General features: G+C 42.2%; 1 protein-coding gene and 1 pseudogene across 4 annotated transcripts in view; one reads left to right on the top strand and one right to left on the bottom strand.

Annotated features, from left to right (window-relative positions):
• The window catches only part of SMG6 (SMG6 nonsense mediated mRNA decay factor), a 231850-nt gene that overhangs the window by 25637 nt on the left and 179412 nt on the right, over positions 1-26801 (top strand). For all 4 annotated transcript variants that reach the window (XR_004683253.1, XM_035027543.1, XM_035027542.1 and 1 more), the window contains one exon: positions 22424-22485. Coding sequence is in view for 3 of the 4 variants with exons in the window: in XM_035027543.1 (XP_034883434.1) it covers positions 22424-22485 (62 nt within the window). In the remaining variant the exon portion in view is untranslated. The remainder of the gene's footprint in view (positions 1-22423; positions 22486-26801) is intronic.
• Positions 16443-16834, bottom strand: LOC118025205 (annotated as a pseudogene).

Consider the following 26801-nt stretch of genomic DNA (forward strand, 5'->3'; position numbering starts at 1 on the left):
TGTATAATTTGTGTGTGTGTGTGTATATATATCTGTATATCTGGTTCGCTCCCTTCTTTTGCACTATTAGTGGCATATCATACACAGTTATTTGTCTTTGCTTCCTGTCACTCACATTCAACAGTTACCAAGATTTTTCCATATTTGTTTCAGCTTTCCCTCATGTGTCGTTCCCCTCACCCCAGGTTGAAGTATTTTGTTTTATTTTATTATTTTATAAATAAATAAAATAGGGGGAGTGGGAGAGGGAGAAGCAGGCTTCCCGCCGAGCAGGGAGCCCGATGCGGGGCTTGATCCCGGGACCCTGGGATCATGACCTGAGCTGAAGGCAGACGCTTAATGACTGAGCCACCCAGACGCCCCTCTATTTATTTATTTTTAAGTAGGCTCCATGGCCAGCATGGAGCCCAATGTGGGGCTTGAACTCACAACCATGAGATGAAGACCTGAGCTGAGATTAAGAGTCCAACGCTTAACTGACTGAGCCACGCAGGCGCCCTGGTTGCAGTATTTTATTTTTTTAAAGATTTATCCATTTGAGAGAGGGAGAATGAGCAGTGGGGGGCGGGGGAGTAGAGGGAGAGGGAGAGAGAGAATCCTCAAGAAGACTCCCTGCTGAGCACAGAGCCTTACACTGGGCTTGCTCCCACAACTCATGAGATCATGACCAGAGCTGAAACCAAGAGTCAGATGCTCAACTGACTGAACCACCCAGGTGTCCTTGGTTAAAGTATTTTAAAGGAAATTCTAGACAATGCATCATTGCAACCCTACATACTTCACTTCTGTACACACCTTTTGAAAAGTAATAGACTTTTTCTTATATACCATAGTGCCATTGCCGTGTCTGTCCGTGGCATCATTTGGTATCTGATCCATAACTTCATTTCCCACATTATCTAACAAATGTCTTCTTAGAGTTGGTTTGTTCAAATCAAGACCTACATGTTATGTTTGATTGTTTTGTCTCCTTTCTTTTAATCAAGAACAGTTCTGCCTTCCCTTTTAAAAATGTTCTTCATGTCATAAGCTTGTTAAAGAAGCTGGTTAGTTGTCCTGTAGAATTCCCACATTCTGGATTTGTCTTTGTTTCCTTGTGGTATCGTTTAACCTTTCCTTCTGTCCCTCATATTCCTGTAAATGAGAGTTAGCTCTAGAAACTTGGTTAGGTTCAGGTTCAGCCTTTTTGGCAAGAGTACTTCATAGGTGGTGCTGTGGGCCTCATTTTGCCCTGCATTAGGAGGTGTCTGATTATCTCACTTTTAGTGATGCGAAGACTAATCAGATGGTTCAGGTGGGCCAAATAGTAGATTTTTGCTTGTTTTGTCTTAAAGGTTCAATCAGTTGCCAGCTAATTTAAAAAAAAAATCAAGATCTGGCAACAATTTGCCAGAGCCAGGTAGCAGCTACCCCCTTTTAATCAGGCTTGTGTTCTCCAGTTTACCCCGACCCTCCTCCCTCCCCCTCCCCCCATACTTACATACTGCTCACTTTCGTCACCTACCTTGTCTCTGTAGGCATTTGATTTTGTGATCAGTGCTTTCAAAGTGCCGCCAAAATGGGTTATTGCAATCTAGGCTTTTTTTTTTTTAAGATTTTATTTATTTTTGACAGAGAGAGTGTACAAGCGGGGGAAGCCCAGGCAGAGGAAGAGGGAGAAGCAGGCTCCCTGCTGAGCAGGGAGCCCAATGTGGGGCTCGATCCCAGGACCCTGGGATCATGACCTGAGCCGAAGGCAGATGTTTAACCGTCTGAGCCACCCAGGCGCCCTGCAATCTAGGCTTTATATTGTTTCTCAGAGATTGTTTAGGATTGGCAAGTCCCTCTAATCAGTCCTCATTTTGGTCACAGTTTGGAAATGTCTTAATCATTGGACCATAAGTGTTGTTTTGGTTTTTCTTTTTCTTTTTTTTGGGTGGGGGGGCATGCATAAGTGTTTTGCTTGGCTTCACATGATATTATCATTGGTGTTGATCCAGAAACTAGATAGCAGTATGTCCTGCTACCAGGCTGGTTCCCTCTTTGTCTTCAGTCTAGTAGTGAGCCTAAGGAATCTGGAGGTATATCATTTCTGTTTCCTGATGAAATTAGTACCTCTGGGAATGGAATCTTACATACACAGCTCTGGGACAGCTTCTTTCCTCAACATCCTGTTGCAACCAAATTTGGTGAAAAGTGAGAAGTTACTCTGCCTAAGCGTGTGAACTGAAAAGCTTCAGGCTGTGCTCTAGTTAAGTCTGAATGCCACCAAACCAGGTGATTGGAAATAAACTTTTTGGGCTCCTGGGTGGCTCAGTCGGTTAAGCATCTGCCTTTGGCTCAGGTCATGATCCCGGGGTCCTGGGATCGAGCCCTGCATCGGGCTCCCTGCTCAGCGGGGAGCCTGGTTCCCCCTTTCCCTCTGCATCTCCCCCTGCTTGTGTGCTTGCTCTCTCTCTCTCTCAAATAAATAAATAAAATCTTTTAAAAATGCAAATCAAAATAGTAAGAAAACACTTAAAAAAAGAAATAAACTTTTCTTATCTTTTGTAGTTTTCTCTAACCCCTGAAATCTCTGGCAGAGTGAGAACCTTGTTTCTCTAGGCTTGGAAATCCTGGTTTCTGCCCGAAACTTTGCATGCTGCCCCTGCCTAAATCTCATGTGTCCATGTTTCCATGGTGGTTTTTTTTTTTTTCTTAGAGGGCGCTATTAGAAGTTGAGAATGATGATTTTTCTTTCTGACTGAATGCATGGCTCTATGAGGCTGGGTAGTACATGAGTATATTTTTTCTTGCATTTAATCAAGAATCCAGCAGAGTAAACATTGGCCAACAAAGGAGCACAGCTTCACTGTGAGAAACCAGGTCAGGTAGCCTGTAGCACAGAGCTCTCACATGCTCAACTTGTTATATTTGTTTGAAGGCTTTTTTATTTTTAAAGTGTGTTTTGCAGGTGGCATTTTCTTCAGACCATTTGTCTGGTTTTTCAGTGTCCCTTGCATAGTTTGTGCACCTGAGCTGCTGCCGCCGCTGCTGCTGCCACCACGTGCTGAAGAGAAAGCTGTGGTGTGTGGGTGGGACACATCGAATACCTACTCCCCCCCTCCCCCCCCCCGCCCCATGAACGCAACTGTAGCTCAGAGCATGGTCTTAGAAGGCCTGCTTTCTTAGGCAAGATGACTTGTCTTAGAGTGAGTTTTAGGTCCTAATGTGCTATCGTAAACCTTCAGATTGGCACTTCCACAATTAGTGCCATGAGGTACAGCTCAAAAAACTCTTGGCCTGATTTTCTCTGGATGGCATAAGCATTGATTTGATCTATAGTGAGAGAAGAATTGGGTCTCTGTGCTAATAAGTAAATGTTTTTGTCTGTGGTAACTCGATTATTTCATTGCCCTGTCATTATCAAAGCAGGGTGGGTACCATACAGTTTTGCAGGGTTGCTGTGGGAATTACATGAACATCATGTCATTTATATAGCCCTTTACTTTTGTGAAGTAGTTTATAGTACGTGCCTTATGTCATACTCCTCCACCCTGGAAGCTCTTTGAAAGTATTCTGTGAACTGAGATTTGGCAACATAGGATGACAGGAGTTCGTAAAGCCTCTTTCTGTAGGAAGAGGCTACAGGTTGGCTCTCTTTTTCTTAGGCCTTAAGAAACAGAACTTGGTGAGATTGCTCAAAGGTAGAACCAGGACTGGGTTTTTCAGATATTGATAATGTGTTCTGTGAGAAAGAGCCCCTAACAGGCAAGGACTGGGGCTGCTTGCCTGGATCATTGCTGGACTCTTGGGCTGATGTCTTTCTTTGTCTCTTTGTGGTTGGCAGTGAGTGGAAGTTTCTCAAAGTACATTGGCCCTACCTACAAACCCTTAACGCCCCATATGACCTCGGTCACCAAACCACTTCAGGGCTTTATTTTTATCCTAGCCGTTTCGTTTCAAGATGTGAGGTTGGTTTCTTTCCCCTAGCAGAGCAAAGTTCTCTGGGGGAAGAAACAGTGCCAGGGTGCAGTTGAGGCTGGTTAAACACCAAAACCACACTCTTCATCTTTCTGGGCTTGAGACGTGACATAAGCCATGCTGCAAACACCAGCTTCCACACTGTGAAGAAACCTTGTCAGATACTAACTTCATTTATTTGGTGTGTGTGTTTTGTTTTTAATTTTAGACTAGTAAAATGTGGGGGAAAAGAGGTGTACCTGCCCATTCTGCTCTAGCCAGAAATTCTAATTCTAAGAATGGACACCTTGTTAAAATCCAGTATTTCCGAGCTTAAGGTTTTTCATCTTCCCCAACAGTGTTGATGAGAACTCTCACAACTCACCAGGTCTCAGGAAACCGGATTACCAACATATCCTGTTCGCGTGCATGTGTGTATTCTGTGTTACCCACAGGCCACTTTCCACCCCACGTGACCTTTAGTTACCATCCGGAAAGTCAGGACCCAGATACCAGTCAGAATTTCCAGGCTTTGGTTTGGTTTAGACATTTTAGAAAATGTTAACAGTAGTAATTTTACAGAGACTTTCTGAGTGGCACACATAGTGAATAGGAAGTAACATGTCCTGAGAAGATGGGGAAAGGCAGTACCGATACTCTTCGAGAAATGTGTTTGAAAAGGAACATTCAGGAGAAAACTTGCAACCAAAATGCACAGGGGAGGAGGAGAGGACAGGAGAGAATTATTTAATTAATTAGAAGTGAATAATGCCCCAGTTTTTAGGTTTTAAGGCTAAATTCTGAAGCTCTTATTACATTCATTAAAATTATAATACACATTATTAAAGTTGTTTATTACACACTTCATCACATTTTTTTTTAATCAGCATCTCTCAGTGTGAACAGGCTGTAATGAGTCAGGTAATGCTCTAGAACAGGGGTAGATAAAAGACTGCCAGTGGCCTGCAAGCTCAGAGTGGTTTATAACATACTTACACAAGGACTTGTTTAAAAAGAAGAACACGTGACAGAGATGTATGTGGCCCACAAGGCCTAAACAATTTACTGTTTGACCCTTTACAGAAAGAGTTTGCCCACCACTGCTCTAGAATGGGAAGGGTGAAGGCAGTTAATACAGTGGCGGTCCTTCACTTAGGACATTGATTGTTAATAAGTGTTATTGCCTTTGGGGCGGGGCGGTTCCTCATTTTTCGGAACTGTCACTGCAGGATGTTTAGCATGCCCACTACATACCAGTAGCGGCCCTCACACATTTCCAAGCACTCCCTGGAAGGAGTGCTACCATTCTGGCTGAGAATCACCGACATAGGAGCTTGATGAAATCAAAAACACCTTGTTAAGGTTTCCTCTCTCATTTCCTATCAGTCAGAGAGACAGGTTTGGGATTTGGCTCTTCCTGGCATAAGGATTGACCATAGTGAGAGAGAATGTGAGTAACTCGGGGAACAAGGACAGTGCTCAGTAGGGTAGAATAAAAAGGTTTTAAGGAGGCCATTTAATGAATATGTTGCATGTTCACCCTTAAAGAATTGAGATTGATGTTTAATTTATGAAAGCTTTGTTTTGATGTTGCACATGCTTTGTAAAGCATGTTCCTCTCTATGTGAGAGGAAGAGTAGCCATCTTTGGCCTTCATGTCCAGATGATTTTGAGATCTGTGGGAATCTGTATGGTATACTTGAGAGACTTGTTCAAAGCCGACGTAAGGATGTAGTTTTGGCATCTTGTGAATAACCTGATATCCAGACGTAAGCCAGAACTCTGGGGTTGGAGAATTTTCCAGCCTGGGAGAGTTGACTGAGAAAAGTCCTCCTTTGGCTCCTTACCAAGTTAGACAAGGGAGCAATCAGCTGCTGAGTTCTAGCCAACTGGAATGTATGTGAGGGTGTACTATAAATCGTCCCTTAGGATCCAGCTCCTAGTCTGTGAAGAGCCTTCCAAATAAGAATGAGACCCTTACATAGGATCCTTGTCACTCTGCTGCTGCTTTAAGAAGGGGTAGAGTAGTGATTTGATGTTACTGTGGGAGCAGCTCACTTTATATAGTAACGTACTGCCTGTTGTGTGGGGCAAGAGATCGCACTGACCTTTTCGTTTTCCCCCTGTTGCCTTTCTCACCAATTTCCTGTATCGTTCTTTATTTCTGACCATACTCTTGGGGAGATGTATCTGCAGGTCTATCATTCTGTAATCCCTCTCTACTCTTAAAGGTTCCAGAATTTCATTTGTCTATACTCTGTTTTCCCTGTCTTGGATGTAATGTTTGGGCTAAGATAGTGAATATGAAAAAGTTGTTTTCTTGGCTGGTGATCTTCTCCCAGTCGGCAGACTATTTGTTAGGCTTCAGGGGGAAACTCCAGGTTTTTCTCCCCTCTTGGAAGCCTTTCACTTTACTCATAAATATTTAATATTGAAGTTACTGCTCAGTTTTATTTTTCCAAGTATTACTATATAGACATTAGACCAGAAGGACCTTAAAATACTATAGAGACTCTTTCTGATGCTTGAGTCTCTGTAAAATGTATTTACCACACATTTTTGAGAGCTTCAGTGATTTTTTTCAGTTGTTGGTCTTCCATCTGTCCACTGATCGAGAACTTGATTATCTGTTATGGAAATCACAAGGCATCTCCTACAATTGTTCTTTCCATGTCATTCATGCCTTGAACCATCAGAGAACTGTGTACATGGGTAACATATTGGTCCCCAGTAGTATTGCTTTGACTGAATTGTACTTTGGTGTAAGGTCATCAGCCTATATTAAGACAAATAATAAAGAGGTCTAGGGAATCATTGCTATTTGTATCACATGGTATCTTCTATCTGGAAACCCATGGGAGAAATGTCTGCTTTTAGTATCAGAGATAGTTGTGCTGTGTGGGGTTTTTTTTTTTTTTTTAATTTAACTTCATGCACATATATGAATTTTTTTTTTTTAAAGATTTATTTATTTGACAGAGAGAGATAGGGAGAGAAGGAACACAAGCAGGGGGAGTGGGAGAGGGAGAAGCAGGCTTCCCGCAGCGCAGGGAGCCCGATGTGGGGCTCAATCCCAGGACCCTGGGATCATGACCTGAGCCGAAGGCAGACGCCTAATGACTGAGCCACCCAGGCGCCCCGCACATATATGAATTTGTTTTTAGGAATAATTGTCTTAATTGTCCCAGAGGTTAGTGTCAAACTTGTAACTTCCTTTAATAAATATGAAGGACTTTCTGACATGCATTTTGTGTCATGTCCTTACTACTAGTGACCTCTGATTTTTTTCTCTTTTGTTCCTTTCTTGTTTTCAATTTATTTTATGCTGCAGTATAGTATATACCTTCATACGTTGCCTAAATAACAGTTTTATATGGACATTTTTCTCTTTTTCTCTTGCTTAATCAGTTGTAAAACCTCTTAGGTCAGCTAGTCCTCTTTGAGGGGGTCAGGGTTTTCCCTGTCCCCATTCAGGTTCTTTCTGTAAATATTTAGTGAGTACCTTTATGTGTTGATTAACACATAATGATAATAATAATGATTATTATTCTAGGCACCGCACACATCTTTTCCTTAAAGATACAGTCTAGTAGGAAAAACGGATATGTAAATAAATACTTGGCAGTAAAATGTTACAAATGCGATGATAGAAATATGTACACTGTACAGGGATAATACAGAGGAGAAAGACATTAACTCATGATGAACAGGGAGAGCTACCTAGAAAGGTGATCTGTCCTTACTTTTGAAGGATGAAAGAAGTTCTTTAGGTAGATGGGAGTAGCCAGCTTTTCTGGGAGAAGGAACAACATAGATAAAAATATGATGTGGTTAGAAACTGCAAGTGGTTGCTCCTAGGATTCCTGGCCAAGAGTCTGTAATTAGAATATCTTAGGCCATGGTACAGATGTCCAAATTGATGTGTTTAATCAGTCAGCTGGAGCTGAAGATTCATCACAAAGTAGATACTTTGGGCTCTTGATTTGGCCCAAGCTTAGAAGTGGATCCTTCAAATAGTTCTTCTCTGCTTTATTTTATGCATTAGCAAAATTTGAGTCATCCTAAAGTCATGCCTTCCATCATTCTGGGAAGCTTTCTGAGCCAAGGCCAGTTTGGCTTAGGAGTAGGTTATGCTTTGTGTTGTAACCATTGGCAATAAGTCCTCTTCTTGCCCTGCACACGCACAGTAGGACTGCAGCTAATGAAGCACATGGGAAGGAGGAGCTGGGATGATACCCTCTGCAGATTTACATTTTTCTGGGGTGTTTCTTGGTAAGGATGCTAAAACTTTAATAAGATTCTGAGCTGACTTGTGCAACAGATCTCTGAGATACTGGGTCCTAATTTGTAAAGCAAACTATGTGTAAGTCAGTTGACATTCTCTCTGAGGAATTTTTTTGGCAGATTTTCCTTTAGACTTCTGGACAGATCTGTAAAACAATATGGCTTTTAAAATACTTTGACGTGACACACATCTAAAGGTTGAATAAGGCACTAATAGATGCCCTCGGTGTTTCCAATAAGCTGTCCCTTGTGGCTAATGGGGACTAGGACTTTCATCTTCTGGAATACATTCCTAAATTGTTTTTTATTTCCATGGACACATTTCTTAATCTCTTCCCTTGTTTCTACCTCTGTAAAGTAAGGCTATAGTCTATACCATCAACAGATCTGGTATTTGATACCAGTGTAGCTTTCTGCACTTAGATGGAGTCCCAAACTTTTAGCACAGTCACCTTCATTTCTACCACCTCAGAGTTAGAATCTTGGTGTGGGGGTTAGGACATACAGGGCAGAGGGTTATTGGCTATGGAATAAAGGCTTTTGGTGGGACAGCAGAAAAGATTGTGGTAATTAAAAAAAAACACCTTTTATTACAAAATAATATCCATACAGAAAAGTATACGTATCAAAGCCATACAGTTTGATAAGTTGTCACAAACTAAGCATATGTGTGTAACCAGCAGAGTTTAATCGGTTTTTGACTCATGTTACTTTTGTTCTTTTTAACTCTAAACTCCGATATTCCCTATATGTTTAATAGTTACATTAACAGGGAGAGAGCATTGTAAATAAATTAGGAAGAAGTTAATGCTCATGTTTTCCCTTGCTAATGCTTCCTGGTATGCCTAAGATTGATTTTTCATTGTTGAGAGAAGAAAGGAGAATTGGACCAAAGATGAGAGATTTAAAGGTGTTTGCCCCGTCTTCTGAACTAGATATTTTGGGTCTGGGAACAAGCACAGAAAAGACATGACTGACAAAAAACTAGGTGGAAGCAGGCGTTGCCTTCAGTCACAGCGGAACAGTCTCTCACCAGAAGTGCTGTGGTTTTTGGCCTTAATGTTGAACTGTTTGGCTGTGGGGGGTTGGGGGGGGTGACATAATGGCCCACCTGCTTCTGGAGACACTTGGAGCCAGCTGGGATGTGGAATCCCAGAAGTCCTGCACTGCCATGTTTATAGTCTTGTCTTTGGTGTCCAGGTAAATGCCAGGCTGTACCAGGTCATGTTGTCTGTGTGTAACCCATTTTTATTCTAACAGTTTTCTTCTCTTTTTGCTGCTAGCTGACAGTGACGTAGAGGTGTCTGTGTTGATAAAGAACAGATACAGAAGTTTGCCTCCAAACCTGAATAACCATTTTTAACTTGAAACACTTTTCCTAGGAGTTGATGCACCAGAATCCTTCCCTTATTTGGTGCCCTGCTTAAATCTGAAGCTTGCACGAGGTTGCCAGAGCGCTCTGTATGCTGATTATTTGCTTTTTGGTACCCACAGCAGAGTGGTTTGTGAAACCTTCTTTGTGACCACATCTTTCTTAAACTGAAGCTTTGTTCTCCTTTGGGTTCTTAGATTAGTTCTTGCTCCTCCCTTTCCTGAGAGATTTGGGGGTTTTCCTGTATTGTGGTAGGTGGGTAGGCAGGAGGGTATGTTTTCAGATATTTTTTCTGGATTATGCACAGTCCCTTGATGGTGTATGAATGTACATATATTCTTTGACTCTTTTTTTTTTTTTTTTTTAAGATTTTATTTATTTATTTGACAGAGAGAGAGACAGCGAGAGCAGGAACACAAGCAGGGGAGTGGGAGAGGGAGAAGCAGGCTTCCTGCCGAGCAGGGAGCCCGATGTGGGACTCGATCCCAGGACCCTGGGATCATGACCTGAGCCGAAGGCAGACGCTTAACGACTGAGCCACCCAGGCGCCATATTCTTTGACTCTTGAAGAACTATTTCTCTATTAACCAGGCAGTTTATGGATTTATTTAGAAAAAATGTTGAGTTTTTATTTACTAGTTCTATTACTGCTATTTCACTGTTACAGAAAGCAGGGTTTTATTCACTTGAACTTTTCTCTTCTTTCTTCCTGTTGGCATTATCTTAGGGTGCATTTGTTAAGTGCTTCCACTGACTTGCCAGATATGATGTGGACTGGAAGTATCTACTTCCCTTAAACTGTAAGACTTCTCAGTTGGTTTGAACTAGTGGTCTCTCAGTGAATGATAGCTGGAACCATTAGCGGGTTTTTGCTTGGGGTTGCTTTAGCTTTTGGCCTTTATAAACATTCTCGGTGGCTGTCTTGGTTCTGCCAAAAAGATTGCCTTCTTTAAAGGTGAAAGATTAAGAGCTCAGACTCTGGAGCCAGACTGCCTGGGTTAACCTTGGACAAGTCATTCTCTGTTGCTCCATTTCCTCATCTGTAATACAGAAACCATAGGATTACTGAACTCACAGGATTGTCGTAGGTTAAATGAGTTAATAGACAAGGTGCTTAGAACAGTGCCTTAGGCATAGAAGGTGCTCTAGAAGTTTGGACTTTTATTATTAAGGTGCTTGGGTGTGTCACACTTGTTTTGTTCAGCTGGAAAAACTTGAAGTCTTATTATCTGAAATGTGTTTGGGTAGCCTGGGGTACTTTTAACTCCTAAAGCACAGAGCCAGCTCTGTAAATTCAACCAGTCCTCAGTGGGGGGCTGTCTCCAAGCTTTCGAAAGTTACAGCCCAGTAAGGTGTTAGGCCACACTCCCCGCACTGTGTGGATTATAAGCTGAGTAGAAGAGTAGAATACTGGATAGATTCTCCAGTTCTTTGTTCTCATTGGCTGAGCCTTTTTTTGTGCTTCACGAGTATGTCTTTCGCTCCTGCCATATGTCAAGCCAGAAGTTGTACACATATGGGTATTATAATCTTCGGAGCCAACTCTCTTACATCCATCCATCTCTCCATCTACCAGTCCATCACTGTTGATAATTCCTGTGTCCTGGGTTATAGAAATGAAACATTAACTAAAGTATATCTATCAGGGGCGCCTGGGTGGCTCAGTCGTTAAGCGTCTGCCTTCGGCTCAGGTCATGATCCCAGGGTCCTGGGATCGAGCCCCGCATCGGGCTCCCTGCTTGGCGGGAAGCCTGCTTCTCCCTCTTTCACTCCCCCTGCTTGTGTTCCTCTCTCGCTGTGTCTCTCTCTGTCAAATAAATAAATAAATCTTTAAAAAAAAAAAAAGTATATCTATCACAGTCTAGAGCTGTGCTGACCAGTGTGGTAGCCATATTGCCTATTTAGATTAATTAAAATGAAATACAATTAAAAATTTAGTTTCTCAGTCACACTGGCCACCTTTCAAATACTCATTACCCACATGTGGCTAGTGGCTGCTGTATTGGTCTGTGAAGATAAGGAACATTTCTGTCATCGTGGACAAAGTTCTAGGGACAGAGCTGGTCTAAAGACAGATGTGTATGTACTTAGGATGTACTGTGATACACAGCATCAGATGTGTATGAAATATTCTCTAAGCCTGCAGGATAAGGTATCAGGCTCAGCCTAGGGGTAGAGGGTTGGGAAAGCAAGGAAAAGTAGGACTTTATTAGATATAGAAAAGCTTGGCAGCCGAAAGAACATGGTGAATTTCAGGCACCATGAATAATTCTTTGTTGCCTGAAGTATAGGCCTTATCAGCAAGGGTGGAGACAGGAGGAACAGCAGAAGACCAGACTAGAAAGGCCATTTGTTCACCAAGTATTTATTGGTTACCTCCTTTGAGCCCACTGTTGTGAACAAAATATACGAAGTCCTTGCTGTCATGGTGTGTGTGTGTTTGTGTAAAAATTGGTGATAAATGCTATAAAAACAGGGTAAACTGGAGCAGTGGTTCTCAAACTTGTCCCCAAAACCTGGGGAGCCTTTAAAAATCCCAGTGCTCAGGTCTCACCCCCAGGTGTCACACCTGTGCAAATTAAATCAGTGTCTGGGGATGGAGGCCAGGCATCTGTATTTTCAAAAGATTTGCACGCCATTCCATTGTGCTATAAAGTTTAGGAACCCTCGTATTGGAACATAAAACTGGGAGCATGCTTGGCACATTCAAGGGACAGGAGGCTACAGGAGTAGAGAGTGAGTATTGGATAGGCCTTTTATAGGTTACTGTAAGGATTTTGGCTTTTTTTTTTTTTTTAAGATTTTATTTATTTATTTGACAGAGAGGTACACAGCAAGAGAGGGAACACAAGCAGTGGGAGTGGGAGAGGGAGAAGCAGACTTCCCGCTGAGCAGGGGACCTGAGCGGAAGGCAGACGCTTAACGACTGAACCACCCAGGAGCCCTGGCTTTTTTTTTTTTGAAGGTTTTATTTTATTTTTATTTATTTACTTTTTAAAGATTTTATTTATTTATTTGACAGAGAGAGACACAGTGAGAGAGGGAATACAAGCAGGGGGAGTGGGAGAGGGAGAAGCAGGCTTCCCGCCAAGCAGGGAGCCCGACACGGGGCTGGATCCCAGGACCCGGAATCATGACCCGAGCCGAAGGCAGACACTCAACGACTGAGCCACCCAGGCGCCCCTTAAGGTTTTATTTATTTATTTATTTATTTTTAAAGATTTTATTTATTTATTTGACAGAGACAGAGATAGTGAGAGCAGGAACACAAGCAGCGGGAGGGGGAGAGGGAGAAGCAGGCTTCCCCCTGAGGAGGGAGCCCGATGTGGGACTTGATCCCAGGACCCTGGGATCATGACCTGAGCCGAAGGCAGACGCTTAACGACTGAGCCACCCAGGCGCCCTAAGGTTTTATTTTTAAGTAATTTCTATACCTACCCAAAATGGGGCTTGAACTCAGACCCCTGAGATCAAGAGTCATATGCTCCACCAACTGAACCAGCCTGGCGCCCCGGATTTTGTCTTTTATTTTGATGTTAACTGTGATCTCTTTTTGTCCAGTCTCTTGGGCCAGAATGTAGCAGAGGGAACTGCTATTCCTCAGGATCAGAATGCTTAATTCCTGATAGAACTCTCTTTTTCTTTGAATACCTTTGTCTGGGTTTTGTCAGATTATCCTCCAAAAAGAAGTAGATTTAAATTCTCATGAATAATGATGAGTATGTTACTTCCCTACAGCATTAATATTAGTACTGCACTATTTTTCTTGAGGGTTTTGTGTGTAGCACCTGGATAGTCTATTTAATCACTATCAAATCTGTATGTTTTATATATTCTTCAGTCACTTATCGAATATGTACTAAGTACCAACCACCATGCTAGGTAGGCCATTTAAAAATATTGAAAGGGGAGCGCCTGGGTGGCTCAGCCGTTAAGCATCTGCCTTCGGCTCAGGTCATGAGCCCCACATCAGGCTCCCTGCTCCGCAGAAAGCCTGCTTCTCCCTCCCCCACTCCCCCTGCTTGTGTTCCCTCTGTCACTGTGTCTCTCTCTGTCAAATAAATAAATAAAATCTTTAAAAATAAAAAAATTAAAATATTGAAAGGAGGGCGCCTCGGTGGCTCAGTTGGTTGGGCGACTGCCTTTGGCTCAGGTCATGATCCTGGAGTCCCGGGATCGAGTCCCGTGTCGGACTCCCTGCTCAATGGGGAGTCTCCTTCACCCTCTGACCATCTCCCCTCTCATGCTCTTTCTCACTCACTCTCTCTAAAATAAATAAATAAAATCTTTTAAAAAACATATTGAAATAAGAATATCCAGATTATCTCTAAAAATGAAATCACTGTTTCATTTGGTTTGGGACTTTTTCTAAAGACTCATACTTGGTTCGGGGCCACTGCGGGTCTCTGTAGATGAGTTATTTAGAACTAGAACCCCTGGGAGTTAGGGACAGGGATCATGATTGAGTGTGGAATGACCATTTCCTTTATCTTCCCTCTCTTCTCTGTCTTCATTGCCATTGGGTGATTGCAGTAGCTTCTTAATTGGTCTCCTGGCCTCCACACATTTGACCCTGGCCAACTCCCCCCCCCCCCACCGCCCCCCCGGCCACCAAAAAAAACCCTAAAATTTCTAAACAGTAGCTAGAATGTCCTTTCAAAGTGGAGGTTTGCTCATGTCACTTCTCTGTTCAACACTTTTCAGTAGTTTGATTAAAATCAGACTTTTTACTGAGGAGTACAACTTGCCTCAGCCTATTTCTCCACACTCCCTCTTGCAGAATCACTTACCTGCTCATACCAGTCTACCACATACCACTCTTGGGACCACCACACATGCTGTTCCATTTACTTATGACACATAAACAAGACTCTCTACCTGCTCCAAAGCCAACTATTTACTCAGCCTTCAGGTTTCAACTCAAGGATCTCCTCCTCTGAGATCTCTAATGCCCCTGCTGTGGAAGTATAGAGCATCCTGTATGTCCCTCATCATGGTACTTTATTATTATGTCACCCACAGAGCAGGGATCACCTCTGTCTTTGTTCTTGGTTCGTGCAGTGTCCTGTACATAGAAGGTGGACAGTTAGTTTTCGTTGAATGGATAAATGACCTTAGCATCCTCACACTCCCGTCAACCCATTCACTTATAAGATGGATTTGAGCTTGTGTGTGTGCCTTTGGAGAACTGTTTTTCTGGTTTCCCTCCTGATCACCAAGTGGGAGCTTCAACCATTTCCTCTTCTCTCTCACTGTGTGCAGTGCACACAGGGTGTCCCAGCTCACCTACTTTTCGGGTGGATGGCCATGAGAGTTCCCAGGCGCTGAGAGAGATGAATCAGAAAGAAGAGTCATTCAGAAAGTAGCCCAGTCAGAGCAACAGTGCTGCCCTTTGGCTGAACTTTCTCTCTTTCTCTGTATACCTTGACATGTCAGGCTGGTGGCACTTTTGAGCTGGTTGTTATAGATTGTCACACCACAGCACAGGGATTCATAAACCTTAATCTGGCACTTTCCCTCGATTACAGATTGTTTTGGGAAGTGTCCACGGGCCCTCTAGCCTATGTAAAAACTTTATTGGCTTTGGGTATGTTCTGTTTCCACTTGGTCACTTAGCCCCACACTGGCATTGAAGGTGGAAACCTGGAGAGTCCCATTTATATTTATTTGTAGCCTTCGGGGCTTTTGAGTTCAGAAGCTTTTAGAACAGCACTCTTTTGGCATTTGGTGGGTTTTTGTTTGGTTTGGGTTGGTTTGGTTTGGTGCTATCATGGAATAGGATGGTGCTTACTCAAAAGCTGGCAAGAAAAGTTGTATTTAGTTAGAGTCATACATTTGTGGGCTTTTTAGAATTGGAAGGAACACTGTAGGTTGGTGATTGCCCTCCTCCTCACTACCCTTCTTCACCTGTCAGCCCGTGAGAATCATTGCTGTTTACAGTAGATGTGTGAGGTAACCCTCAAGTGTTGTACAGGTAGAAAAATTTTTTTGATACCCTAATGTTATAAATCTAGCCCAGGGATCAGCACACTTTTTCTGTAAAGGGCCAGATAGTAAATATTTTAGGCTTTTGGGCCACACACTCTACTGAGGCTACTCACCTTGCCTTTGTAGAGGTAGCGACAGACAAGATGTAAACAAGCTAGTGTGGCTGTGTTTCAACAGAACTTTACTTATGGATGCTGAAATTTACATTTCATATAATTTTTCTGTGTCATGAAACACTCTTTTGAGTTTTTTCACCCATTAAAACAATATAAAAAAACATTCTTAGCTCCCGGGCCATATAGAAACAGGTGACATGCTACCTGTTGACTCTTGGGCTGTAGTTTGCTGACCCCTGATCTAGCCCAGTGGTTCCTAAATCTGGCCGCCTTTTAGAATTATCGGGAGACCTTTTGAAAATGCTGATTTGCAGTCACCTTCCCCCTCCCTGAGGATTCTGATCCTGTAGGACTGGGAAATCTTTTTTTTTTTTTTTTTAATAAAAGCTCTTCTTGTGATGCATACACACTCAGGGTTATGGAATTACCAATACTGATCTCGCTCAGCCTTCTCATTTTATAGTTGAAGAAGTAGCCTTAGAAAGTTGATGTGACTTCTCAGTAGTTATATAGCAAATAAATGGCACAACCAGAATTTTACCCAGGTCTTCAATTCTAAGATCAGTGGTCTCTGTTCATATCATTCTGTACTCATCCCTTTGCCCAGTAAACAAACAAGCAATAAATGCAGGATAGTCACAAACTCGGGGTTCCTTCTTTTCCTTTGTTTTTTTTTTTTTTTCAATGAAAGGGAAACTTTATTGAGGCCACAGGACCTTGGGGCTCGGTCAGGAGGCCTCCCTGCAGGCAAAGGAGGGGCCTTATTTGACTTCCTTCTTGGGGCACAGGTTGTTGGTGTGGCTGCACTTCTTGGCGGCAGGTGACAGCGCGGGGGTGTAGGCGAGCAGAACACTCATGGCAGATCATCTTGTTTCTGGGCCCACTGATGGAGGGAAGGCTGGGTGTTGCCACCTCGCAGGCGAAGCACCAAGTGCAGGGTGGACTCTTTCTGTACGTTGTGGTCTGAGAGAGTGCGTCCATTGTCCAGCTGTTTGCCCGCAAAACTGAGATGCTGCTAGTCAGGCAGGATGTCCTCCTTGTCTTGGATTTTGGCTTGGATTTTTGACATTTTCAATGGTGTCACTGGGCTCGGCCTTGAGGGTGATGGTCTTTCCCACTAGGGTCTTCACAAAGATCTGCATCTTTTCCGTCTGCCGCAAGGCACTTCCACCAAACCGCTCCGCCACCTCATTGAAGAGATAGAGCGGGGTTCCTTCTTTTCCTTAGACTTAGTGCCAGTTTCCCTCCTGAGAGCCAGCTGGGTACTCTTAAGTTCTGCTGTCCCTCTGCTTGTTGGCTGGGTTTTCTGGAACTGACTGCTGATTTGACATTTAGCCTAATTTCCCTCCGGTCCGCTGGCTTTAAAAAGAGATAATGAAGTAATAGCAAGTAAATTGCTTTAACGTTAAGACTTTGTTGAGGCAGCACTAAGCTGCAGTGTGAGGATGAGAGCCGTTGTTTCAAGGGGTGCATTTCTTGGAAGAAGTGGTTTTAAGAGGCACGTTTTACGCTTGAGTTCACATGGCTCAGATCCAGCTGTCTAAGTAGGACATCTCAGCATGGAACTTGTGCTTAATTAGAACTAATTGAGCTGTCATTTTGCCCAGAACAGTTCAGGGGCGGGGAAACTAAAGGTGAGAAGTAATCACTGTCCCTACTCTACCTCAGCCTTGGTTTGGCCCAAGTAAGAAATGGAAGGATTGATTTTGATTTGCTCTGTCTTCAGTGAGGCATTTGAGTCATGCTACTTGGCTTGCCTGTATTTCTTTCTCTATGTGTATCCTGGAAGGAGGAATACTGAAAGTCTAATGAACAATTTATTTATTTGTTTGTTTGTTTGTTTGTTTATTTAATTTGAGACCGAGAGCACGCGCGCACTCACACACAAGCAGGGGTGGGGAGGCACAGAGGGAGAGGAAGAAGTAGACTCCCTGCTGAGCAGGGAGCCCGATGTGGGGCTGGATCCCAGGACCCCAAGATCACGACCCGAGCCAAAGGCAGACGTTTAACCGACTGAGCCCCCTGGGCGCCCCCACCATGAATAATTTTTACCTTTACCAGATGATTGTTCCGTTACTAACTTACTGATAGGTTTCCACATTTGTATGCCAGGTCCCCCTTCTTCACTTTCTTTATCATCTCCTTAGATCTTACCTCCTCCAAAGACTTTCCTTCCTAAGGGATAGTAACGAGGGAAACAGAGTGCCTCTTGACACCTTCATAGCCGGTAGGCCTTATCTTAGGATTTGGAGCCTAAATGGGGAGTTGGCAAGTTTTGGAATATTATTTGTCTTTTGTTCTTGGACTGCAGGTTCCTTGGCAGTGGGGACCTTGCCTTGTTGGTTTGTTCTTGATCGTGCCTGGCACAGCAGCAGCACAGGCATGAAAGTGGACAGCACAGCATTACCTCTGTGCTCACGTTTTCCTGCACCCTGTGAGCTCAGTGCTTTAGGGAGACCGTAAACGGGCTTCAGTTGCATGCTCTGAAAGTCCTGAACATTTGCTAACAGGTACCATTGAAATTTGGGTTTCTACCTATGTTGGCTCCTATCTAAGAGGATAGAGCCCCCTATTTAAAACATGACAAGGGTTTTTTTGGTTTTTGGTTTTAAATACTTGGCATATCTATAGAAGTGCTCCAGATGGATAAATTAAGAGAATGATAATTTATGTTCTCCACAATACCGTAAAAATGCACACTGGAATTTCTTTTAATACCGAGTACTCTTACTATCTTTAAAATAATTCACTTCTCAGAAATTCAGTTTTCCACACAGGTATTCAGAAGGAGGAGCAACTATTTAGGAATTGAAATTGGGCATATTTCAGAATTCTTACCTCCTGTGTTGTATTGCTGCCTCTGAACAGCTTCTCTCTCCTTCCTTGCTCCATAGTTCACAAAGCATTTAGGCAGTTCTGAGTGACAGTTACCACGGCTTGCATAAAACATTTATTCCTCAAAATGCTTTAGTTTTTATTATTTCATTTTATTCTTTCAGCTCTGAGGTAGGTGGTGTCAGTGGGTGGAAATTCTATTTTATAGTTGAGGAACAACCCAAACCATTTCACTCATAATTCCGTAGTTAATGGCAGGACAGACTTTATTGTGAGGGTCCAGAGACCTACCCATCCAGCCACTGCCATTAATGTCTCTTTGGGTCATTGCTTTTAGATGGTTTATAAAAGGCTCAGGAGTCCATAGTGAATTGGTTTTGGACTTGAACTGAAGAGACAAGAGCCCTTTAATAATTCTATTGTTGCCTGTCAGGGTATACCCAAGAAGCATTTTTAGTTTTTGGTAAACCATATGGAAATATGTGAGGAAGATCTGGAGGCAGATAGTCTCACATTCAAAGAGTAACATTTCTTTCTGTACCTGAGTGAGACCATCTGAGTATATTGTTAAGAATCAAAAAGTTGCCAAAATGGAAGCCAGTACAGGGTGATGTGTTGGAGAGGGAGAAAGCTCAGACTAAGACTTTTCTACCATGGACTTGGTATCAGTTGTTTTCCAAAAATTGTGCTGGAGTGTTACATGCAGCGTTGCTTAGGTCCATTTGATCAATGTGTAACAAATCTATTTCCTCATTATAACATGCCTTACCTCTCTCTAGAATGCATCTTCATTTTTAGCTGTTTTCTGACTTGAAGTATTATTGGTGACGATAAAGAGAAACTGTGTTTAAGGTGACAGATACTTTCAGACTAAAAATAAAGCAGTGGTTCTCATTAACCAAGGTCAGGGAGAATGTGTGTACGGTTTGAAAAAGTTCCCTAAGATTCCCTTCACTCTCACTAGTTGAAAAACAATGCATTGAAATCTACTTTCTGCTAAATACAGTTGAAAATCACAATGGCAAGTATGAATTGAGGTAGTTACATGGGCTTCATCTGCTACCCTAAACGAAGGGTGTTTGGGAAGTATAGATAGAACCACAGTATTTTTTTTTCAAAGATTTTATTTATTTATGTATTTAGACAGAGAGTGAGCTTGAGTGGGGTGATGGGGTGTGGGGGGACAGAGGGAGAGGGAGAGAAAGATTCTCCAGCAGACTCCAGGCTGAGTGTAGAGCCCAATGCAGGACTCGATCCCACGACCATGAGATCATGACCTGAGCTGAAATCAAGAGTCAGACGCCCAGCCAGCTGAGCCACCCAGGTGCCCCGATAGAACCACAGTACTACAAAGCTTCTTGGTGCTCTTAATTTTAATCCAGGAGGTATTGTAGCTCATACAGTATGAGTTTCCTACCTCATGGAGAAACTTAAAAAGTAGACCTGAAGTGCTTTTTAGTTACTCTTATTCCCTCATCATCCCTTCCGTTATGAATAATCTAATCAGTTCTCTTCCTGAGATACTTGCAGTACAAAGGAGGAAAAACTTTTCTTTGGAACCAGAAGACCTGGGTTCAGGTTCTAACTCTGCCATTTGCTGGTTTAAATTGCTTAAATTTTCTGAGCTGCCTTGGGGCTTGGGAAATGGTAATTGGCTTGAATGAGATGAGTTAATATCATTCTTTGCCTACCAAAGTACCCTGTATGTATAAATATAACCAGCATTCCTCCTGGTTATGGGTGGGTTAACTAGTCATGATTGATAGCTGTGGGAAAAGGGATAATTAAGTTAAAATAAGAATAGAGAGAGAGTACATACATTTTACCTTTTTATTTTTTATTTTGTTATTTTTTTTACATTTTTACCTTTTTATCTTGAAATAATTTTATATCTGTAGAAAAGTTGTTAGAACAATCCAAGGAATTCTGTATATCCTTCCCTCAAATTCTTCAGTTGTTAACATTTTACCACTTGCTTTGTCATTCATTGGGGAAGAATGTTCAGCTAACAGCTGAGTGTTTACAACATGTCAAGCATGTTTTTACTTGCCTTATGTCATACACCAATCCACTAACATATAGGTACTGTTATCTCCAGTGTGTAGAAAAAAAAACTTAGGGGTGCTTGGGTGGCTCAGTTGGTTAAGTGACTGCTTTCGGCTCAGGTCATGATCCTGGAGTCCCAGGATTGAGTCCTACATCAGCAGGGGAGTCTGCTTCTCCCTCTGCCTGCCGCTCCCCCCTCTCATGTGCTCTCTCTCTGTCTCTCTCTCATTCTTTCTCTCTCAAATAAATAAATAAAATCTTAAAAAAGAAAGAAAGAAAGAAAGAAAAACTTAGGTTAGATAAGTTGCCTGAGATTCCACAGCAGGTAAATGGCAGAGGTTGGATAGGAAAGTCCATGTTTTTCACCACCTTCCTCTACTAGTGGATCTGGAGACTTGCATTCTAGCCCAGGTTTTGCCACTAACAGTGGTATGGTCACTGGCAGTTTATTTCACAGCAGTTCCTTTGTTTTCCAGCAATTTCCCTTCTTTTCATGGAACCCAATGTCCCTGGTCCTGACTCACCTCACTGTAGAGACAGGTTACCATCAATGAAGTATCTTGAGCTTTTTAGCTATATAAATCAATGCTTGATCTAGTATTGCTGATTAAGTATAATTTGTTTAAGCAAAAATAACTACAGTTTGTGTGCAGAGTTTGCTGTTGAAGTTATGGTGAGGTGTGAGTACACTCCTTTACCCACACCGATTTCCTATACCCTATTTCCATATGAAATAGATGGAACTGTCATGATTTGATTGGTGTTCTCTTTTGCAAAAGGATAAACCAGCAGAGTTTTTCCTGTTAGGCAAAGTATCCAGGGGTGCTGGACTATTCCTTGCTCTGAGCACCCCCCCGAGATCAAGATTATTGATCCTTCTTTCTGTTTGGCTACTGGGCCGTGAGCATTTTGGTTCTAGGAGACTGGGGAAGATGACAACAAGGTTTGGTCTTTAGATTATTTGCACTTTCTTTGAATTGAATTCCACCCCCCCCCCCCAACCCTTGGTTTGATCAGAGGAATCTTTCCCCTCGGCTTTGATAGAAGTAGATTTTGTGGAACCTTGAACTGAAGATTGTAAATTTGGTAGCTTGTGGGCCAGATGTGGCTGGCAAATATGTGTTTTTGGCTTGCCTAATGTCTTAAATTTTTTCCATTAGTAGCCAACATTTAAAAGCCAGAGGTTTTCACATAAAAACCTAGCTTTCGAAAGCTTTTCTTTAAAAGGGGAGAAAATAAAAGGAAAGAGATGATGATCCTGGGCCTACAAAGAGCAGAAATGGAGTGGAACAGCCGTCGAGCGCTACTGTCCCCAGTAGCCTATTTTGTACCTGGCTCCTGTAGACACTTGAATTTTCAGCTCTAGATCTAGAACTTGAATTTTTATTTTAAAAGCTGGAGAAGTACAATTGGATGAGTTAGTGTTGTTAGCTTATCCGTGGTTACAAGAGTTCTGCTTTCTTGGATAGGTAGAAAAATAGCTTATAAATACGATAAGGGACTTACAAGATCAGAGTATTTTCCCTGTCTTTGTCATTGTTTAATTTCCATCATTGTGGGCCAGAGTGACTCCTAGATCTGAGCGCTTTGGTCATCCCTTCATTGCCTGCACACAGGCACCGCTGCCAGCAGAGGGTGCTGTCCACTCACTGAGCCTGCTGTCATGGTGGCTCAGCTGATCCGCAGCTGTTGGGCATGTGCCCTGGGTCTGTGTGAGGCTTTGGGCATGTTCATTTGGTTCCCATCCCTAGTGCCCACCCCTTAGACCCTGGCCAGGTTATTGTGTCACTAGGGACTCTGTTCAGTAACAGGAAACTGGGGAAAGTTTAATTGTTTTCTCCTCTCTCTTTTTCCCATGCAGCTGAACAAAAGGTTCATCCTCAGTTTTCTCCATGCCCATGGGAAGCTGTTTACCCGGATTGGGTAAGTGTGCAGGATGTTTATTTTATTTTCCTACATTACAAGTCATTTTGGAATTTAATATTGTTAGCAACTAGACTGTGTTTGTAACTGAGGGCACAGGGTGTGAATTCTTAGAGGCCTCCACCTTCTCTTCACTCACTCTGCTCATGAAGTTTGGGAAATATTATTCTGCATCCATCTGTCTCTTCTTTCTCTATCTTTACTAAAGCCCCTTTTAAACATCCAACCCCCACCTCTAATCCCTCTGATTTCTCTTTCCTCTGCCTTCCAGCTCAGCCCCTAGTGAACTCCTTAAGGAAGTCGTACTCAGTCCCTAGGTACAGCTGTCAGGGGTCCTCCTTGGGGAGAATGCTGTCCACTAATTTTCCCTTAAAGAGAAGAGTAACATTTTCTTTCCTCTAACATTTTCTCTTCCTTCTGAACCATACCCCTTTCTTCCCTGCTCAGGTTTGTGCACCATATTGCTGATCTCCATAAATGCTAAGACTTTTCTTTGGTTTCCCCATCCGCCATGGATTTACATGTAAATATCAGGGAAGATGGTGTGTGCAAAACCCTGTTACTTCATCCATTAAATCCCTGGAAAGACATCATGTTTTGAGTATTCCTTTCGTGGATCAGAATTTTTCCTCACTGTATAAAACTAGTGATCCTAAAGCCTGATGAATGCCTGCACACCAGACTAGAGGTATGCTGAGTGCCTCTGTAGTCTAGGAGACAAGTAAGTGGCAGCACTCTCTGATGGGTCTTCGTCTGCGTTTTCCTATTCCCTGAGTTGGAGGTTTTATTATGAGCTACCCTTTGAGGTGTATCTTTTGGATCCCCCATTATTGTCAGTGTTTCCCTCACTTTCTGCCATAGCCTTCTGAGTTTATCTGTAATGCTCTAGAAGGTTTCCTTAGTGGGAGAAGCAGAAAGGTTTTGTCTTGCTTCAAGAAACACTGTGAAAAAACATGGTGAACTAGAAAGTGTGCTTGTTACATACTCATTTGTCATCAACCTGGGCAAGAGTGATAGTGATGGCCAGCACAAGGGTAGTCTTGATTTTGAAATCACTAGGGAACCTTGGAGTAGTGCCAACAGATGCATCTCTATTGGGAGAACTAAGTGTAAAGTAATTCACTTGGGAAAAGGAAATCAGGTGTGTCAGTAGCCTCCCCCCCGCCCCCATAGGCTCTACCCTGGCAGGAGTTTTTGCTCAACGCTGTTGTATCCCCAGCGCCTAGCATACAGTAGGTACTCAGGAAATACTTGCTTATGAATGAATAAATCATTACAAGAAATGGACAGATTGTCAAAGACTAGAGAGAAGGATCTAGTATTGTAGTAGGTTATAGTAGACCCAGGCCAATCACTAGTGAGTCGTGTAAAGCTGCAGCTGCAAGGTGGACAAGATGATATCAAGGTCATTTCATAAAATAACGCATCACAGCAGGAAATACAGTTATGCTGCACTTAAAATATGGCTCCTTTTTATTATCTTTTTTCTCATTTTAAAATCTTTCTTACTGCCTTACTACCTTTCCACTCTGTATTTCTCTCCTTTTTTTCCTTTTCCTGTGTTTGTTCTTTAAATTTTCATGTACCATGATTTTATGAGTCAGTATTTCTCAACCTTTGTACCATTGATATTTTGAGCCTTATAATTCTTTGTTGTTGGAGTCTGTCCTGTGTGTTGTAGGATTTTAACAGCTTCCCAGGCTTCTCCCCACTATGTGCCAGTGGTATCTCTGCCTCTTCTCACCAGTCATGACAATTACAGATGTCACCAGACAATGCCAAATGTTCCCTGGGGGGCAAAATTGCTCCTGGCTGGAAACCGCTATTCTGTTAGAGATGTGGGGAGCTAAAGAAGTTCTAAATCTTGGTCTAGAATGCAGGAATATTTAAGATATATTTTTGTCAGGTCTAAGTATTAGGTAGAATCTTACTTTTGTTCCCCTTAAAAATTCTTATAGTTAGATACATATATTTTGGAGGAACTTGGGGAAAGAACCATAATAATGATTAAAAAGCTAGAAAATTATTTCTGAGAGAAAAAATTAATCTTAACAGAATTAAAGTAAGAGGCACCTGGCTGGCTCAGTTGGTGGAGCATGTGCCTCTTGATCTCAGGGTTGTGGGTTCGAGCCCCACGTTGGGTGTAGAGATTGCTTAAAAATAAAATCTTAAAAAAAACACACACAAAAAGTTAAGGTAAAATAAAAAGTCTATTTAGAGACAGCTGTAGGGTACCTTGTGTTTAAATATAAAAGAGTCATAACCGGATAGTTTTGATTTCTATGGGATGACAGCAAGAGAAAATAGGCTTATGTTGCAGCTGAAGAGATTTGGGTTAGGTGTAAGTAAATTTCACAGAGGGAAGATGTTTGGGAATTTTCTTCTCTGGAAGTCTTTAAAAAAGAATAGATATTCTCATTTGTCAGAGGTGGTTTGCTGTGGTCCAGATTATTTTTCAGGACCTCTTCCATTCCTGCATATAACATATTCTGTTGGCAAAAAGATAAGGCCAGTCTATGTTCATCTTCATAAAAAATGAGTTACAGTTATGTTCACATGAGGAAAATATATGTAAATTCTAGGCACTCCAGCCCCTTGATGAGTATTCTTGTGCTCTCCTGGAAGGAAAAGAATTGAGCCCCATATTTATTCTGGAAGGCAGAAACAGCAGTAACTTCTATTGGGGGTAAAAAAAAAAAAAAAAGTATAGTAGTCTGTAAGACTAGAAAAGGAGTGAGCCCAAGCCACACACAACAACATGGACTGTTGCCTAATTACCAAGAAGATGTGAAATGTGGGAGGTGTTGAAAACGAATTAAGAGTGAGGAGATTGTAATGGGGAGCAGCTGAAGACACATCCACCGTCCTGCCTGCCTTTTGAGAAAAGCCCTGGGTTGCTTTGCTCTCCGGGCCTGTGTCTTCTCTGTGCTAGGTGTTCCAAATCGCATCTGTATCCGCTTGAATGCCAATTGTGTGCAACATGAGTCTCCCTCCTCTGTGTCCAGGGAAAAAGAGGTTCAGAGCATTAGGTGGAATCAAGTGCCCAAGGGGAAAGTTTTGTTTTCACCACTGACTAATTACAAGACCTCGAGAGGGAACAAGTCAAAGCCTTTTTGGGCTTCAGTTTCCTTATCAGCAGTTTAAATAGGTGATGTCCAAGGTCCATTCCAGTCCTTATGTTCTGTAGCACTATGATTTTTTTTTCTCTCATCTCTATCCTGTCACATGGCTTAGTTTTGTTTGTTTTTGTTTTGCTACTGGATTGCTCCTATCTTGTCCAGTTTTTAAAAATTAAGAAGTTGAAAAAAATTAGGAAGCATGATTGTTTTCTGCAGAGAATGTCATCTCGCCCAGCTGCGTTCCTCAGCATCTGAGAGGTTGGGTGCTGTCCCGTTAGTCACTGTCTGAGTCACTCCCAGTTTAGGTCCCAGTGTTGTCTGAAAGACTGGTTTCTTGAAACTGCCATTCAGATGAGACAAGGTGTCTCTAGAGATTGCTTCGGAAAGCAGTCACTTAAGTCTGCAAAATGCTTATCCTGAAAATGATTGTATCTTCTGCAGTTTTTAAGGATAGGGACAGAATCTTCTCAGGCTCAGGAAGAAGATTCAGTCAGGGATCCCATATGGCTCCTGACAGACACTTGTTTTCCTGGTGAGAGGCAGATCAGACCTGCGCCTGGACTCCACTGAGAGAGGTTGGGAAGCCGGCAGCCTGGAGACTTCTGATTTGTGACAAATAGAATAATTTCGCTTCCCATTATTGCGTTGGTTAAAGTTACCGCTTTAGTTTTTACTTGCTTGCTTAGTCACGCTATTTGCACGGCTTCAAGGTCTCTTGGAATTCAAAGACTGATATATTTATTTTGGTCTTTGAATTGTGAAAAATGCAATGTTTATGTCTTGATTTATTATTAAAATTATAAATGTTTTATATACAAAAGCCAGACGTATTCATTGTAGGGAAAAATCTATTCACTGCATACAGTGCTCATTGTAAAATATTAAAACCCAGCAAAAGAAGAAATAAAAAATTGCCCATCTTCTCACTCACTATCTAGAGATAACTCTCCACCCTTAACACTTGGTGTATATTTTTATCTTTTTTTCTATACATATCACACATTTATTTTTTTACAAATATGTGTAAGAAGGGACATTCAACTATTTTAAAAGTGTATTCATTTAATATATATTGAACTTTCCCCCACATGATTAAAAATCTAATACAACTTTTTTTTTTTTAAGATTTTATTTATTTATCTGACAGAGAGAGCAAGAGAGGGAACACAAGCAGGGGCAGTGGGAGAGGGAGAAGCA

Source organism: Mirounga leonina, unplaced genomic scaffold, assembly GCF_011800145.1.
Source record: "Mirounga leonina isolate KUSES-001 unplaced genomic scaffold, KU_Mleo_1.0 Mir_200, whole genome shotgun sequence".
NCBI classification, from domain to species: Eukaryota; Metazoa; Chordata; class Mammalia; order Carnivora; family Phocidae; genus Mirounga; species Mirounga leonina.